The 15,753-nt window shown below is 33.6% G+C and overlaps 2 protein-coding genes across 3 annotated transcripts; both read right to left on the bottom strand.

The window, feature by feature from the left end:
* Positions 1-1,265: 1,265 nt before the first annotated feature.
* LOC125478534 (beta-carotene isomerase D27, chloroplastic-like) lies at positions 1,266-4,356 on the bottom strand. The gene is made up of 6 exons (XM_048586762.1): positions 4,104-4,356; positions 3,860-3,999; positions 3,400-3,492; positions 2,736-2,797; positions 2,132-2,238; positions 1,266-1,444 (listed from the first exon to the last, which is right to left on the bottom strand). The coding sequence occupies exons 1-6, from the start codon at positions 4,354-4,356 to the stop codon at positions 1,266-1,268; spliced, it is 834 nt and encodes a 277-aa protein (XP_048442719.1).
* A 3,763-nt stretch (positions 4,357-8,119) lies between these two features.
* On the bottom strand, positions 8,120-10,089 carry LOC125478437 (histone H2A variant 1-like). Of its 2 annotated transcripts, none has more exons than XM_048586596.1 (3): positions 9,959-10,089; positions 9,298-9,423; positions 8,120-8,649 (listed from the first exon to the last, which is right to left on the bottom strand). In XM_048586596.1, the coding sequence occupies exons 2-3, from the start codon at positions 9,415-9,417 to the stop codon at positions 8,353-8,355; spliced, it is 417 nt and encodes a 138-aa protein (XP_048442553.1). In that variant the 5' UTR covers positions 9,418-9,423; positions 9,959-10,089; the 3' UTR covers positions 8,120-8,352. The 2 variants fall into 2 exon arrangements, with proteins under 2 accessions (XP_048442553.1, XP_048442555.1); XM_048586598.1 differs by having other exon boundaries at positions 9,298-9,419; positions 9,959-10,070.
* Between the last annotated feature and the right edge of the window lie 5,664 nt (positions 10,090-15,753).

Genomic DNA, 15,753 nt, shown 5'->3' with positions numbered 1-15,753 from the left:
CCCTTAAAAAACCGGCTCATATATTAAGTGGTGAATTCTCTTGGAAGTTGGATTACCCTTACAAAACCGGCTCATATATTACAAGTGGTGGATTCCGTTAGAATTTGGCCTTCCTCTTCAAGCCATTGCGTCTCAGATTCAAAACTTCACCATTTTCTGTTCATATAAGCTACAAACATGCCTGATTCCTCTCCACTATCCTTCTAATACACATCTAGAACACACGAAGAAACTTCAAAGCATATTATTATGGTGAAAGAAATCCACTTTCACTAGTTGAATATTTTAATGGGTCAAAGACGGTCTCTTGGCACTTGGTTTTCTGTCTCAGTGAAATACAAAAGGCAACAGAAGAAGTCTCATCTGATGTTGAAAGTGGGAGACAAAACATTGCTAGGCCACCCTTTGCTCAACTTATACCCTACATTCCATCTGAACTCAATAACTCTTTCTCCTCCCAAGGAAACCTAATTGGAGTTTCCATTAGAGTAACTAAGAAGCTGAGACACATCATCAAAATTATTATTGCTATGAATATGGTGTTCCGGGGTTTCTATATTTTGGAACAGCCTAGAATATACTAAAAAAATCCTAGAAGGGAAAATTTTAAGCAGATTACTAATTAAACAGCTAATCATTTGAGGGGAAAAAAAAAAGTTAGATTTGAATTGAAATGTCTGGTCACATATTTGTACATCATTATTCTTCGTGATTTCTTCCTGATGCGTCATGGGAAAAAAATGAAGATTCAACTAGGATCAACAAATTCCATGAGTTGACACCATAATCTTTCTCAGTTGCGTGTTGGAGCTGCAAGTTTCTATGATTATTTACATTCTTGTAGTCATCTAGCTTGAACTTCTCCAAAGCTGTCGAAAGAAGAGACAGCGGACTGAAATGAGTTTTGATTGCTTTAATGATCCTAAGTTTGATTACTATATATTCTTGTGAATATTCAATTATGATTTCAATAGCCACTTTGTTATAGATGCATAAACAAATAGAATATGAGAGAACTAAGTCCTAATTCTAACTAGTCCGATTATGAAACAGACGTCGATATATTCTTTATTAAAGTTTGCATTTTCAACCGTTCTTTAACAAAGAATGATCAACGTGTTGCATATAGAATTTCTAGATTCTAATAGCTTAGTTTTGCAACTTTAGCCAAAATTACCTCTCTTTTTTTGCCATGGAAAGCATCCCATGGTTTTACTTGGAGCAGTCATTACTGTTGTGCCTTTTATTTACTTTGCCTGCATGAATCAGTTATGCATGAGATATATGATGTTGGATATTAGGGTGCGTAGGTAATACAACCGAGTAAAGTGATCAATATTTGAAGTATTACATAGTTTGTAGCATGGTTGCTTGAGTGCTGGATCGTTGGATATGTCTGGAGGATCCTGACCAAATATCATCTCACAGCTCATATCATCAAAATCTGCAATATCGAATGGTACACAATATGATTAGGTCAACAGTTATCTGCTAGATGTTGAGACATCTCTATTTTACTGATCATGGTTTGTCTAACAGCTATCCGACAAGTGGTGTATCCGAACAATGTTGATATTGGGTGCCTTCATCATATGTTATGGTGACATATATGGGCAAAGATGATTGGTCTCATGCACCCACCTACGCCCAACACACGGAGGAAGGGGGCGGGTAGCAAATCACCTTGTATAAAAAAATAAAAATAAATAAAAAAAAGAGTGGTCTCATGAGGAAGAGGAGAGTTTAGTAGAAACCAATTAATCATGAAAATTCTGTATATAGAAGATTTATGGCTAGGAATTCTGGTATCAACACTCTCATGTAGTCATGTTAGAAGTTGGACGGTACAACTTGCAGATTTTGCACCCTTTGTGGGTTTATGCATGGACCCTCCATTTACATCATGATCATGGCCCTCCACATTTAAACTTTTACCATCACTTTGTCAGCCAGTCTTCTTTCCATTTTCGTTGATCTTTAATGAAAATATTTGAATAGTAAATTAACTTTAAGAGGATATTTGGCATAGCTTTTGTTACCAAAAGTTTGTAAATTTATTTTGAATAGCCTAAATCATTAGTCTGACTATAGAACAGACGTTTGTTCTTTGTTACTACATAAACATACTTACTTGGAACCATGTTGACAGGAATTCCAAGGGAAGTCTTGATGAAGCTTTGAGATGGCACCTTGCACATATTAAGGCACATCCCTACACAATTGGTTTCCTCTAAAAACCTGCAAATTTGTTGGAAAAATAAGAGAGAAGTTATAAAAAAAATTGTCTTAAAACAAAAAAGTGGAAAAAGGAATTGTTAAGCCAAAGATTATGCTGAAGGTGATTGAAGTATGAGTTTTATATGGTGATGATAATTACGTGTGATGACAATTAGATGATTAATCATGATGGTAATGCAGAAGAAAGGAGGGCAGGATTAGCACAATGATTGGTGCAGATTGTTTTCAAGCAATGGAGATGTCTTAGGTTGGTGAGGAGGTGGGACCCTTTAATTTTGAGGGTAAAAACTAAGAGATTTTTTAGTATGCTTGGAACACATAGTGGTACATCACATGTCATTATATAAGTAGAGTGATGTTTCATAAAAATAAAACTTTCATCTACTTATATAATAATATGTGATGTATTATTCTGCATTGTAGCTACACTTAAAAATTTCTCCTAAAAATGAGGGGTGAAATTGAGTTACAATGAAGGGTGAAAGCAAAAAACTTACCTGCACTTCTTGATGTACACTACATTTTTCTCTTTTCTTCCATTGAGCTCCGATTGCTTTACCTTCAAGAGTTAGATCACTCTAGTTACAATTTTTCAATTCAACTTCATTTAAAATGCTAATTGCTTGTGCACATGAGTGTTCTATTTGTGAGAAAGATTATGCAAGTGACTAAACCCTAATAACTTTTCATATTTATATTACAAAACAGTGTTAAAATCAATCATATGTGCTGCGAAGCTAATTTATTTGTTTTTTGTGTGCACGACTGAACTTGACATTTCTTAAGTAAAAGAGAGATTTTTTAGTGAATAAGAAACAGCCCGACATAACAAGTGTAACAATAATATAATTAGTCGGAAACTTAAAAAAAATTATGATCAATTGTATTATTACAATTTGCCTAACAAACAACATTCATGACATACTAAAAAATTTCTCCAAACAAAGTGGTCGAAGTAATGGTATGCTACGACCGGCCAAATGACATATATATATATCGAAGCATTTTAATCTAAAAGAGGAAAAAGGAGCAATTTAATATAACATAATTTACATTTATATAATAAAAAAAGAATACTGTCTCCTTCTACTTACCTCACAGGGTCCCACCAACCAGTTACATTTATATAATAAAAAAAGGATACTGTCTCCTTCTACTTACCTCACAGGGTCCCACCAACCAGGCAAAGAAGATGGTGGTGAAGACTGCGAAGTATTCCCTGGCAAATTTTGATTCAGGTAGGATTGTTCTAAGCTGTTCATTGGAAAACACAATTTTAGCACAAGGTAAAGAAAGGTATGCAAATATAAACCAGAATATGAAAAATTAAAATTAACAACAGTAGAAAAAACAAAGGTACAGCAGGCAGCTAAAGAACCAAACACCAAAATACATGTCGATTAATAAAGTTATCTTTTGATAATCTTCTCTAAACTATGAGATATGGATGAAGGTTCAAACTTTGATATATAAAAAGAAGCAGACGATGCTGTCTAACAACTTAACTATGCTCATGTTTGCTTAAAATGCTTTTCTTTTTCTGTGTCTAATGTGAAGTACGTAAAATGAGATGTTCTGGAAGAAAATAAAACAATATATATATATATATATATGAACTTACCAAGGAAAATACTGGCTTTGGGAAGGCAGTATCAAGAGCTTGAAGAACTAGTTCTCTCTGTTTTGCTGGATTAAACTTCCTGGATGCAACTGTTGCTGCCTCCACCAAACTTTCATAACCGCTCCTATTGTTTCTCAACCCTGCAATAACATTAAAATATAAAAAAAAAAAACCAACCTCAAATAATGTCATTTGTGAATCATTATTAAATTTTGAGATGAACGAGTGAATAAAGTGAGAGAACCTGTTGCAGCCTGGACATTCTGAGACAGATGATTAATGGCCATTCGGTCGAACCAGTTATCTTTGTAAACTCTCTTCCCTTCTACAGCAGCATCTGCCGGTCTTGCGTCTGTTGCTATGTTCATGTTCTCCGCCGGCGTTGTAAGCACAGCGACAATCGAACAACGCCGTAGCTTGTGTTCATGTACATGCCTTGGTTGAGCCAGTGTGGTTGTTACGAAGCTCCTGCTTTGTAGAAAATGTGATGCTTCCATGTTTGAGAGAGAGAGAGAGAGAGAGAGAGAGAGAGAGAGCTAATGAGAACAAAGAGTGCATGGAGAGCATTTTAAAGGAAAGGGCATGTGAGAGATCCTGTGGTTTTGGAATCTTGCCAACTTAAAACTCTTGAGATATTTCATGGAGGGCTGGAGATACCCTTTTAGCTATTATGCATTTGTTTTTGTTGGGAAATTTTGAAATAGGTCCAATTTTATAAATCACCTTTTGAAATAGGTCTAATTTTTAGTGACTTTTGATTTTTGAAATAGATCCAATTTTTAGTTACTTTGGACCCATATCAAAAAACCCCTTGTTTGTTTTGGTGTGTTTGGGAATTTGGTGGGAGCCAATTTCCAAGTGGGAGTAAACTAAGACATTTGGTGTATTTTGAAGTACCAAACACAAAATATAAACTGACAGTGATATCGACGGAGTAGTATATATCTCTTATATAAATTGACTTGTTAAATTATTTGTAATTCTTAGAGTTGTTATTGTCTAAAAAAATGTTACATAAGTAATTAAATATCTCTTGTATATTCGCAAAATGGAGTTGTCGATAATCAGGAGTAAAACAATACCTTTCCAAAATTTCGAGGAATATTGACAATTTTTTTTATACTTCAATCGAATATTCAACAAAATTAATTTAGGGGATTTTAGAGATATTTCAACGAAGATTTGGGTAATTTTTTTTGTGAACTTCGGCGCAAATTTGATCATAAGATTTCTTTTAGTTGTTAGCAAACTTGAAATAGAAAGACAGCAAAAACAATTCTCACAACTATAATACTTTTGTGTATTTTTTTTTTTTTAAACTTTTCTCATATTGTTAAAGGTTTTTCATATACTATTATAAAGTACAAACAACAAGGAACAGAACAAAGAAAATGTATTTTATATGTTCTAATATAAATTCAAGTTCTTATTAGTGTAGCATTGTACTCAAATTTAATTTTTTTCCCGTGCATGCAAATTTCGTAGTGTAAATTATTTTACAAAGTTTATATGTCACATAGATTTATTTGTTGATTTTTGAAATTTGTAGAAATTTCAAACATAACTTTATGTTTATTAGACTGAAATCGAAATTAAATACTTGATTATACATTCTTCTCTTATACAAACGCAAATAATAAATTGCAGTTTGAGAAGTACATGACGAATTTGTTGTTCTGATGATTCTATAATGTCTAATTGTTGAATAACCAATCTCAAAAAAGTTAATGTTGGGTTTATAGGAATGAAAAATGGGTCTATAAAGACAATATAATGGGTCTAAGAGCGTATGATCAATTTGACAATGAAAATTTTGTTTGTGATCATTTTAGCAATTAATGATGGGTTTATAAGAATGGAAAGATAGGTCTATAAAGTAAAATAATGAGTCTATAAGAGCGTCTGATAAGTTTGACAATCAAAATTTAATTTTTGACCATTTAGCAAATTAATGATGGGTTTATAAGAATAAAAAGATGGGATTATAAAGGTAATATAATGGGTTTAGAAGAGCGTCTGGTCAGTATGACAGTCAAAATTTAGTTTCTGATCATTCTAGCAAATTAATGATGAGTTCATAAGAATGAAAAAAATGAGTCTACAAAGATAATATAATCGGTCTATAAAAGCGTATGATCAATTTGACAATCAAAATTTAATTTCTGATCACTTTACAAATTGCCCTTTGAAGTGTGAGATACACTCTCTTATATAGTAACTTTCTTTTAAGTTTTACCTTCACCTATGGGGTGAAAATCAAGCCTATTATATCACTTGGAACATATGAAAAATGATTGAAAATATACCAAACAAGAATACAGCCACAAGCATTGGACAAAAGACAAAATACAAAAATTAAAATGAACTTTGAATCAACGATTTTCAGTCAAAGCCCAGCAATTAAGCCACGTATACAACCACAAAACCAAAGAATAAAAATGGCAGGAGCTGCAAAAGCACTGGTTCGTGGGTGTCACCGACCGGAGTAGTCTTATGTCCCATGGGTTAATTAACTTAGATAAACAATTTGTAATTTTGATGTAAAGCTGTTATCAGCACTTTAAAAATATCATTGTGAATTTCTTCTTATGAAAACACGAAAGTTGCAGTGTACTTTGAGGAAGACGAAATGAATTTTTAATGTTGCTAACAACAATTTTGATAGGAAAAGGGTAATCACTCTTTTTTTTTTCTCTACACACTTTTATTTAACCATATCCATTGTTTTTATTAAATTTGTCAATCTAATAGTTAAAAATAAAGAAAAATACATAGAACGAAAAAAATGATGTATGATAATCATTTCCCCCGTTCTAATAATGTTGAAAACCTAAGCATTATATCATATGAAAAATATGAAACATGCTTGAGGATAAAGTTAACAAAATATATATTAGAAATTGAACTTTGAGACAGCAACGTGCTGCCAATCCATGTACGGAATCACATGTGCTGAATTTTTCAGTGTGTTCAGAACATTGGATGGTACACCACTGTCATTATATAAGTGGAGGAAAATTTTATTTTTCAAAAAAAAAAAAAAAAAATGTTCCTACATTTATATAACAAGTGTTATATCATTCCGTATTTCGAACATACTGAATAATCTCTCTACCAAAAAGAAAGATTCTCTCATGTTACTAATTTATCATCATTATTTCACCCGTCAAATGGATGAGAGGGCAAGGGCTTAAGATTCGAGAAGGCAAACACATTTTTTTTTTTCTTTTTACTACCAAAAATACTTGTACTCCAAGCTAGATTTAAACAACCGGACCAAACCCAAGAGCATTCAAGTAAGACCCTAACCACAATTTGGATATAGTTTCGATTCTCTCACGGACATTGGATTTAATGGGTAGATAACTTGATAACAGTGCAAAATTGGGTCATCAAAAGATAAACACAAAAGTTGAGTGAACAAACACCCAACAGGATCCTCTCCGAATCATTTTGGTGAGAATTCTTTTTTAAATTTGTAAATCATATACATTCATCGTACATTATGCAATTAATTTTTGTCAAGTACTGTTTGTATTTAATTTTAAATAAAATAATTTAAAATAATTTCTAACCGCACAATATACGATGAACAAATATGATTTATGAATCTTCGGATCCTCATAAAAAAGATCCGACAAGATCCGGATTCAACAAACACGTCCCAAAACCAAACCAATATGCCAAAATATCCGTCCGCTCTCCTCCGAAGCCCAAAATATATTTGAATTATCAGTCATTAATCAAACGATCGGCCTTAACGGATCTAAAACTATTCATCCCTAAAGAATATTTCCAGAATGGTGCTATCCACAAATGTCTCTCAATTTTCGGCCAAAGACCATCGGATTGAATGAATAAAGATCAAGGTACAAAAAGTAAAAGAAAACGTTAGAAGTCAACGGTTTGTGGATAGCACCACCCTATTTCAATGGAGAGCAACAACTCGGAGTAGATAACTCATATATAAGCACAAAAGAGATGACCATCCATCCACCACTCCTAAGATGGTCCCAACATCAGAAAACCAAAGGTGTCCATTGACCACAAGAGACCTCAACTTCACCAAATAAGAAACAGCATCGGTTTACTACCACAGACCAACACCGTGGTTGGAACCAAAAACATACTAGCATCACTTCATTGCTTAGATTTAATCATATATAATCGACTACATCGGTCACATAGGCATGGAAAAAGTTTATCACAGCGCAAATGATCTCTTTGAGAACAATCATCATAATAAACAAGACGCAAAGCTTATAAAAGTCGCATTATATAAATAAAGACTAAGAATACCAGGTTAAACTATCCAACAGAACACATAAAGATGAACAAACATACAGATAATGGTTCAAACGGACAAGCACTAGATTGCCCATATGTACTACTAAATCCAGCTAACCTAAACAGCTACTAAAACACAAGAAATAAACAGTCATAATATTAAACAACACCATCAGTTAATACCCATTTGACTCATCAGATATTAATTACTCCTTGGAAGTCTTGTTGATGAGGGACTTGTGGATGTGGGGGATGACACCACCGCCAGCAATGGTTCCCTTGATCAGAGTGTCCAGCTCCTCATCTCCCCTGATGGCTAGTTGCAGATGCCTGGGTGTGATTCTCTTGACCTTGAGATCCTTGCTAGCATTCCCGGCCAACTCAAGAACCTCAGCAGTTAGGTACTCGAGGATTGAGGCCAAGTACACAGCAGCAGTGGCGCCAACACGCCCATGAGCAGCAATTCGCTGTTTCAGCTGCCTATGAATTCGACCCACCGGAAACTACACATAACCAAAATGAAAACTCAGCACCAACAACACAATCTAAACAAACCCAAATGCAATATCAGCAAGAATAATGGAAAATAAAATGAACCCAAATGCAATCTTAGCACCAACAACACAAATTAAACAAATCCAAATGTATATTCAGCAACGATAACACAAACAAAATGAACCCAAATGCATATTCAGCATGACCAATGCAAACTAGACAAACCAAAACGCAATTTCAGCACCAAAAACACAATTTAAACAAACTAAAATGCAAATTCACCAAAAACAATGCAAATAAAACAAACCCAAATGCAATTTCAGCACTAACAACGCAAACTAGACAAACCCAAATGTGAATTCAGCAACAACCACCCAAATAGACAAAGACGAATGCATATTCAGCACCAATAATGCAAATCCAACAAACCCAAATGTGAATTCCATACTTACTACGCAAATTAAACAAATCCAAACGCTAACTCAACACCAACTACACAAGTTAAACAAAATACAAGCCCAAACGAAAACCATCACAAACACCGCAAATTAATCAAACCAAATACAACAAACGAGTAAAACAGCATGGTAAAAACAAGTTTGGTCGACATGTATTCCAAATATTGGTAATAAGGAACTGCAAATTTGTAGTAGTACCTGGATACCAGCGCGAGACGAACGAGAAACAGGCCTCTTCTTGTCCTTCTCCTTTTCTTTGTCCTTGTTAGCCGCTGTGGTTTTCGCTGCAATAAGCCCCTTCCCGCCTTTGCCCGCCATTTCTGCCTGCAAAAAAATTCAAATTTGAGAATAAAATATTAAAACCCCTAAAAATAGCACAAACAGGAGACCCCAATAAAATTGAACAAATCATGACTTCACAGCACGTTCAAATTAAATCCCCAAGAAACAAAAAAATTATAATTTTCCACAACTTTTTTTGCAAATCTAAACTTGAAACACTGGGTTCTGAAAACGAATTCAAATTCGGTGGGTGAAGTCAAACGAAACCCAGATCTGAAAAAGCTCCTCGCAGGTCCCAAGTGGGAAATTTCAGAAAAACTAAGTTAAAATCTAGCTTCAAAAATCGTACGAACCACAAACACAAGAAGAAGCGTTCTAGATCTGGGTTTTATCTGCCCTAGCCGGAAAATCGAAAATTCCAAAGTAAACGACGGAACCCAAAAGAAATTGTGAAGAAATAAACCCTAATCTGAAAAACCCATAAATCTTAAGATCGAAAGTATCAAGAGAGAGAGAGAGAGAGAGAGAGAGAGAGAGAGAGAGAGAGGGAGAGGGAGAGGGAGGGAGGGAGAGAGACCTGAGGAGTTCCTGGGAAGCTCGAAGACGGAAGGGAACTGTAGAGAAAGAGAGAGAGGAGGAAAGCCAAATTTAAGAGGGAACAGGGGATCGGGTAGTTTTATCCAATCACGGAGGGTAATATCGTAATTACGGTGCGTGGATTTTGGGTTCGTTTTGAATGCGGTCAACGGAAAGGCGGTTCGTTTTGGGTGGGAAATTAAAATTTTTCTCAATTTTGGATTTCAAAGTTTCCCACTTTTTTTTTTCCTTCATTTCAATTGAATCCCAAATCTGACCAAACCATTTTATTGCCCCAGTCTTTGGCATCTTTGTTTATTTTTGGTACACAAAGTATTCCACATGGTCACATTTTTTTTAAATACAAGGGGAATTGAATAATAAAGTAGCGCTACATGTTCTTGCAAATTTAGGCGCGGACACCACCAAATACAAGAGATAGTGGCAATAAAAAAAGATTGAACATGTGGAAGGGTTTGAACGACTTCTGCTTTCATTTCCTCCGTACGATGATGCGCTGAATTACTTACAGTCTTCAACATGCAGGCTGCACTCTAGACAACAATTAGGAGGGATCACTTGATCAGCAGCCACACCAAATTAAATTCATCTCAGTTGAAGTGTTACAAGTTTAAAAAGAAGATTGTTATACAAGTCATTGCATAAAACAAAAGATTTATCAGACACAAGTACAAAAGTATTGGACCAAAATCCAACAGGCCCCAACTTGTTGGGCCACTAATTTGTTGTACGGACTTTTTTTTTTTTTTTCTGTCTCTCTGATACATGGGCTATCTTTACTGGAGTTAGAGGCCTCATATTTGTTTGTTGGGTTTTCTTCCCTTTTGAGGGTGATTTCATAAAATTTGTGTTGCAAAAAATTTAGAAGAGTTGAGCTTTAAACTTGAAGGGACCAAACCCATTTTTCACCACTTTCCTAGCTTAATTGTGCACATTTTACATTGCGTAAAATGGTTAAATATTAGATCTCGGTGAGTTAGGACTTCATATCTTACACAACAACATAGACAAATAAGAATAATATTTGCATTATTACAGACTTATTTATCCTGACGCATCAATTCTCGAATATTATCAATATGAAAATGCATTTTAAGTAGAGTGTGAAACAATGATACTTTATGTATTTATAAATGAATAGAAGTGGGGGAATGTGAATGTGGGGTTCTAACTTTGTTACAATAAGAAATCAATGGGTAATCTCGAATTCCTTGAATCCTCATTAGTGGGACAAAAATGAAGAAAAGCAGGAAAGATGTCTGCCATTAGATGTATTTTGTGGAAAATACAGTAATTAAACAAGGTTAAAGCAAAGTAACATTATTTAGAAGCAATGTTCTAAAAGACGCTAGACACGAGTCGGGCGGTCGGCTAGGCGAAGTCTAGGCAGATTTAAGTATATGTATAAAAGAGCGACTGCCTAGGAGGTCGCCAAGGACGCCTAACCCACCCAGCACCCGTCTAGGTGACGCCTAATACCCTTGTCGATTTCTTCAACGATTTTGGTTTAATCGCGGCGACGAACCACCGACTAGGCCAAACTTGAGAACACTGTTTAGAAGTCAAAAAAGTTAAATGCTATTGCTTTCTATCCAAGTGAATGCAAGAAATTCAGAGCTTAGATGGACTTCATTGTGAAACTCGTGATTCAGTGTAATATTTTCCACGTGTGATATTTAGAGCATGACAAGTTTTTTTTACCAAATTTACCATAAAAGAAATGATGGGATTTTTAGCAATAAGCCCTAAAAAACACATTTTAGTAATCAATCCTTGCTTTTTGTTTATTTACTTCTTTTTTTTTTGTCAAAATTTATGTTTATTTACTTTATTATCTCAACTTTGTTGTTGTTCAGTTTTTGGCCTTCCATTTGGTGGGGTTTACATTAAGACCTCATTTATTTAAGTGCAAAAAGTTATCATTGAGCCACACTGAGGACGAAACGATAAATATGAAATTTCTATTTCTAGGGTTTTATAAACTAAAATTCTAACTTTTTAGGGGTGTTTGTTAAAAGCTAGAAGGAAAAAAAAACCATTACAAAAAGGATCAACATCAGATCTTAAAATCAAGCATATCAAAATGTAATATAAGAAGAACAGAAGGGAGAAATTCTTGAACCATGCACAAAACTGATTATAAAAATGTATTCGTCAAGTAAAACCATAAGTTGCCATATTTCTTTCACGATAAACGTCTTAGAGAATTTTTTTAGTGGTTTTTCACGTAAGTTAGATGTATTTTGTGGAAAATATGGTAATTAACCAAAGTTAAAGCAAAGTAACTTTATTTAGAAGTAAAAAAGTTAAATGCTATTGCCTTTTTACCCAAGTGAATGCAAAAAATTCAAAGCTTAGATAGACTTCATTGTGGAACTCGTGACTCAGTGTAATATTTTTCACTTGTGATATCTAGAGCATGACAAGTCATTGTTTTACCAAATTTACCATAAAAGAAATGATGGGATTTTTAGCAATAAGCCCCCCTCAAAAAAAAAAAACACATTTTAGTAATCATCCTTGCTTTTTGTTTATTTACATTTTTTTTTTGTCAAAGTTTATGTTTATTTACTTTATCATCTCAACTTTTGTTGTTGTTCAATTTTTGGCCTTCCATTTGGTCAGGTTTACATTAAGACCTCATTTATTTAAGTGCAAAACGTTATCATTGAGCCACACTGAGGACTAAACGATAAATATGAAATTTCTATTTGTAGGGTTTTATAAACTCAAATTCCAACTTTTTAGGGGTGTTTGTTAAAAGCTAGAAGTAAAAAAAAAAAACCATTACAAAGAAGATCAACATCAGATCTTAAAATCAAGCATATCAAAATGTAAAATAAGAATAACATAAGGAAGAAATTCTCAAACCATGCACAAAATTGATTATAAAAATGTATTCGTCAAGTAAAATCATACGTTGCCATATTTCTTTCACGATAAACGTCTTAGAGAATTTTTTAGGAATTTTTGACAGAAGAGATGTTTTTTTGTGGAAAATATAGTACTTAACCAAAGTTAAAGCAAAGTAGCTTTATTTAGAAGTCAAAAAAGTTAAATGCTATTGCTTTTTTACCCAAGTGAATGCAAGATATTTAGAGCTTAGATAGATTTCATTGTAGAATTCGTGACTCAATGTAATATTTTTCACGTATGATATTTAGAGCATGACAAGTCATTGTTTTACCAAAATTTACCATAAAATAAATGATGGGATTTTTAGCACTAAACCCCCCCCCCCAAAAAAAAAACACATTTTAGTAATCATCCTTGCTTTTTGTCGAAGTTTATGTTTATTTACTTTATTATCTCAACTTTTGTTGTTTAGTTTTTGGCCTTCCATTTGGTGGGGTTTACATTAAGACCTCATTTAGTTAAGTGCAAAAAGTTATCATTGAGCCACACTAAGGACGAAATGATAAATATGAAATTTCCATTTCTAGGGTTTTATAAATTAAAATTCCAACTTTTTAGGGATGTTTGTTAAAAGCTAGAAGGAAAAATTGTTAAAAGCTAGAAGGGAAAAAAAACCATTACAAAGAAGATCAACATCAGATCTTAAAATCAAACATATCAAAATGTAATATAAGAAGAACATAAGGGAGAAATTCTCGAACCATGCACAAAACTGATTATAAAAATGTATTTGTCAAGTAAAACCATATGCTGCCATATTTCTTTCACGATAAACGTCTTAGAGAATTTTTGTAGGGGTTTTTGACTGAATTTTCCAACAAGGTTTGCCTTATACATTGTACCTAAAAATCATGTCACAAGATAAAACTAGTTTAGCTTTCTTGACTAGGCTTTATATCTTGCACCAAATGTCAATGGACTATCATCAAAAAAGAAAAAAAGGGATATCTAGGGTTTTCATGATGATGATGGAGGAATGTATGAAATGAGACTTGTGCGTTTCTTGTGATGCTTTTGGAAATTTGAGACACATTGAAAGCACAAGGAAAGTAATCCATGGGCCTAGACATGGACCACTCTTTTACAAACCCTAATAATTGACTGAAATGTTTGTGGTCTTTTATCTTATCTTTTATTTTCTTTGTGTGAAAGTAATTGTGTGGATTTGCACTTCGTAACTAAAGCTATTAAGCTAATTATGTTCTTCTTCTTTTTTTTCGAAAAAATGGGACTAGTTGGTGGTGAAGTCATGTAGTCTATCATTTTTGGGGTTAAAAAGACCCACATAAACATTTCAGCCTCCTTCTGACTACCATTGTGTGATTTACAAGCTCCAAAAATCGAACCAAGAACCATCCGTGTGAAATACAGACCTGGATTCACCCGAATCATTGGAGCACCCCGTTGTGGTTTATTAAGCTAATTGTGTTCACTTGATGTTTCTCTTTATTTGTTTGTATGATTCAATGGGAGTTGCTTCCTAAAGATAAATACACTATACATTCGGGAAAAAAAAAATCAAGTTTTCTAATTACTTACGGGTAATCAGTTTCACCATATATTTGATCATTAAATTTAACCTGATAAATTAAGTTGATTGATGAATGATTATGAGATAAAATTTAACGATCAAACACGGATCGACATTGTAGCTATTTAAGAAAATTTGGCAAAGGGGAGCCAATAGAATTTAGAAACCAGATACATAAAATTCAAATAACGAATGAACTTGATTGCTTATTGACATGGTAGGAGCAAGATAAGTGTGATTATAACTTGATAAAATATGTCACACCACTAAATGGCAAACAAATGGACGACACATAGCGCCAATTAAATCATCTCTATTTTTTTCATATACAATCCATGTATAGAAAGTGTAAAAAGTAAATCCGTATATTATCAGAGTATGCAAATACCATGATTTTTCATATTTTTTATCCATTATATTGAAGAGAATCGAACCTTAATTTTTATTTCACTATTTAAATTTTTTTTACTGAAGGCGATTATAAATTTTTCAATAAATCATTGTTATAAAAACATTAAAAATTTATACATCAAGTGGTTAAAAATATTTATTAATTCAGTCGAAAATATGCATTGCACTACACAATCACACAAAAAAAAAAAAAAAAAAAAGGAGTAGTCCACTTTGCACGGCATGTCGTTGAAAAACGGATGAGGTTTTTTTTTGGGACAGACAGGATTTTAATTCGGAGGCCCACCGAAAAAGGCATTGGGTGTGTGGGACCCATTTGACCTTAATACGGTTGTCCATCCCTCTCTGTGGCCCACAACCAAAATCCAGCCCCAGAAGGAGGCATTTATGTGGAAAATTCATCATTTCCAGATCTCTTCCACCTAATATTCCTTATCAAACAATCTGGAGTCTTAAAATTTAATTCAACAACTAAATTTATTATAACTTTTAAAATAGGCCCGTAATTTTAGCCGTTATATCAAATTTTAAGGATCTAAATTGTTTGATGAGGAGGATTATGTGATAGGGGTCTGAAAATGATGCCTTTCCATTTATGTGCGTTTGCTTGGGCAACGCACATCATGGGTTTTTTTTTTTATTTTTTGGTTGAATAATTTTATTTTATAAGACGGGAGGATCTAAAAAATATTACAATGATTCAGGGAGGACGAATTTTTGAACACGAGATACATAGATGAAAACCGAACATTTTATGTACTACGATATTTGACCACATGCAACTTGAACGTGATGCTAAACTAATTGTGAAAAAATATACGCAAAAAAATAGCTCAGAGAAAATGTCAAACTCGGAACATATAATCCAATAATTGTACCAATTAGTTTACAATACAGTTTAGTAGTATTATTTTTCA

Source organism: the organism of the source record quoted next, unplaced genomic scaffold (assembly GCF_019419815.1).
Source record: "Pyrus x bretschneideri cultivar Hongxiangsu unplaced genomic scaffold, Pyrus_bretschneideri_v1 Contig25, whole genome shotgun sequence".
Lineage (NCBI taxonomy): Eukaryota > Viridiplantae > Streptophyta > Magnoliopsida > Rosales > Rosaceae > Pyrus > Pyrus x bretschneideri.
This window is presented reverse-complemented; position numbering and strand designations above follow the sequence as displayed.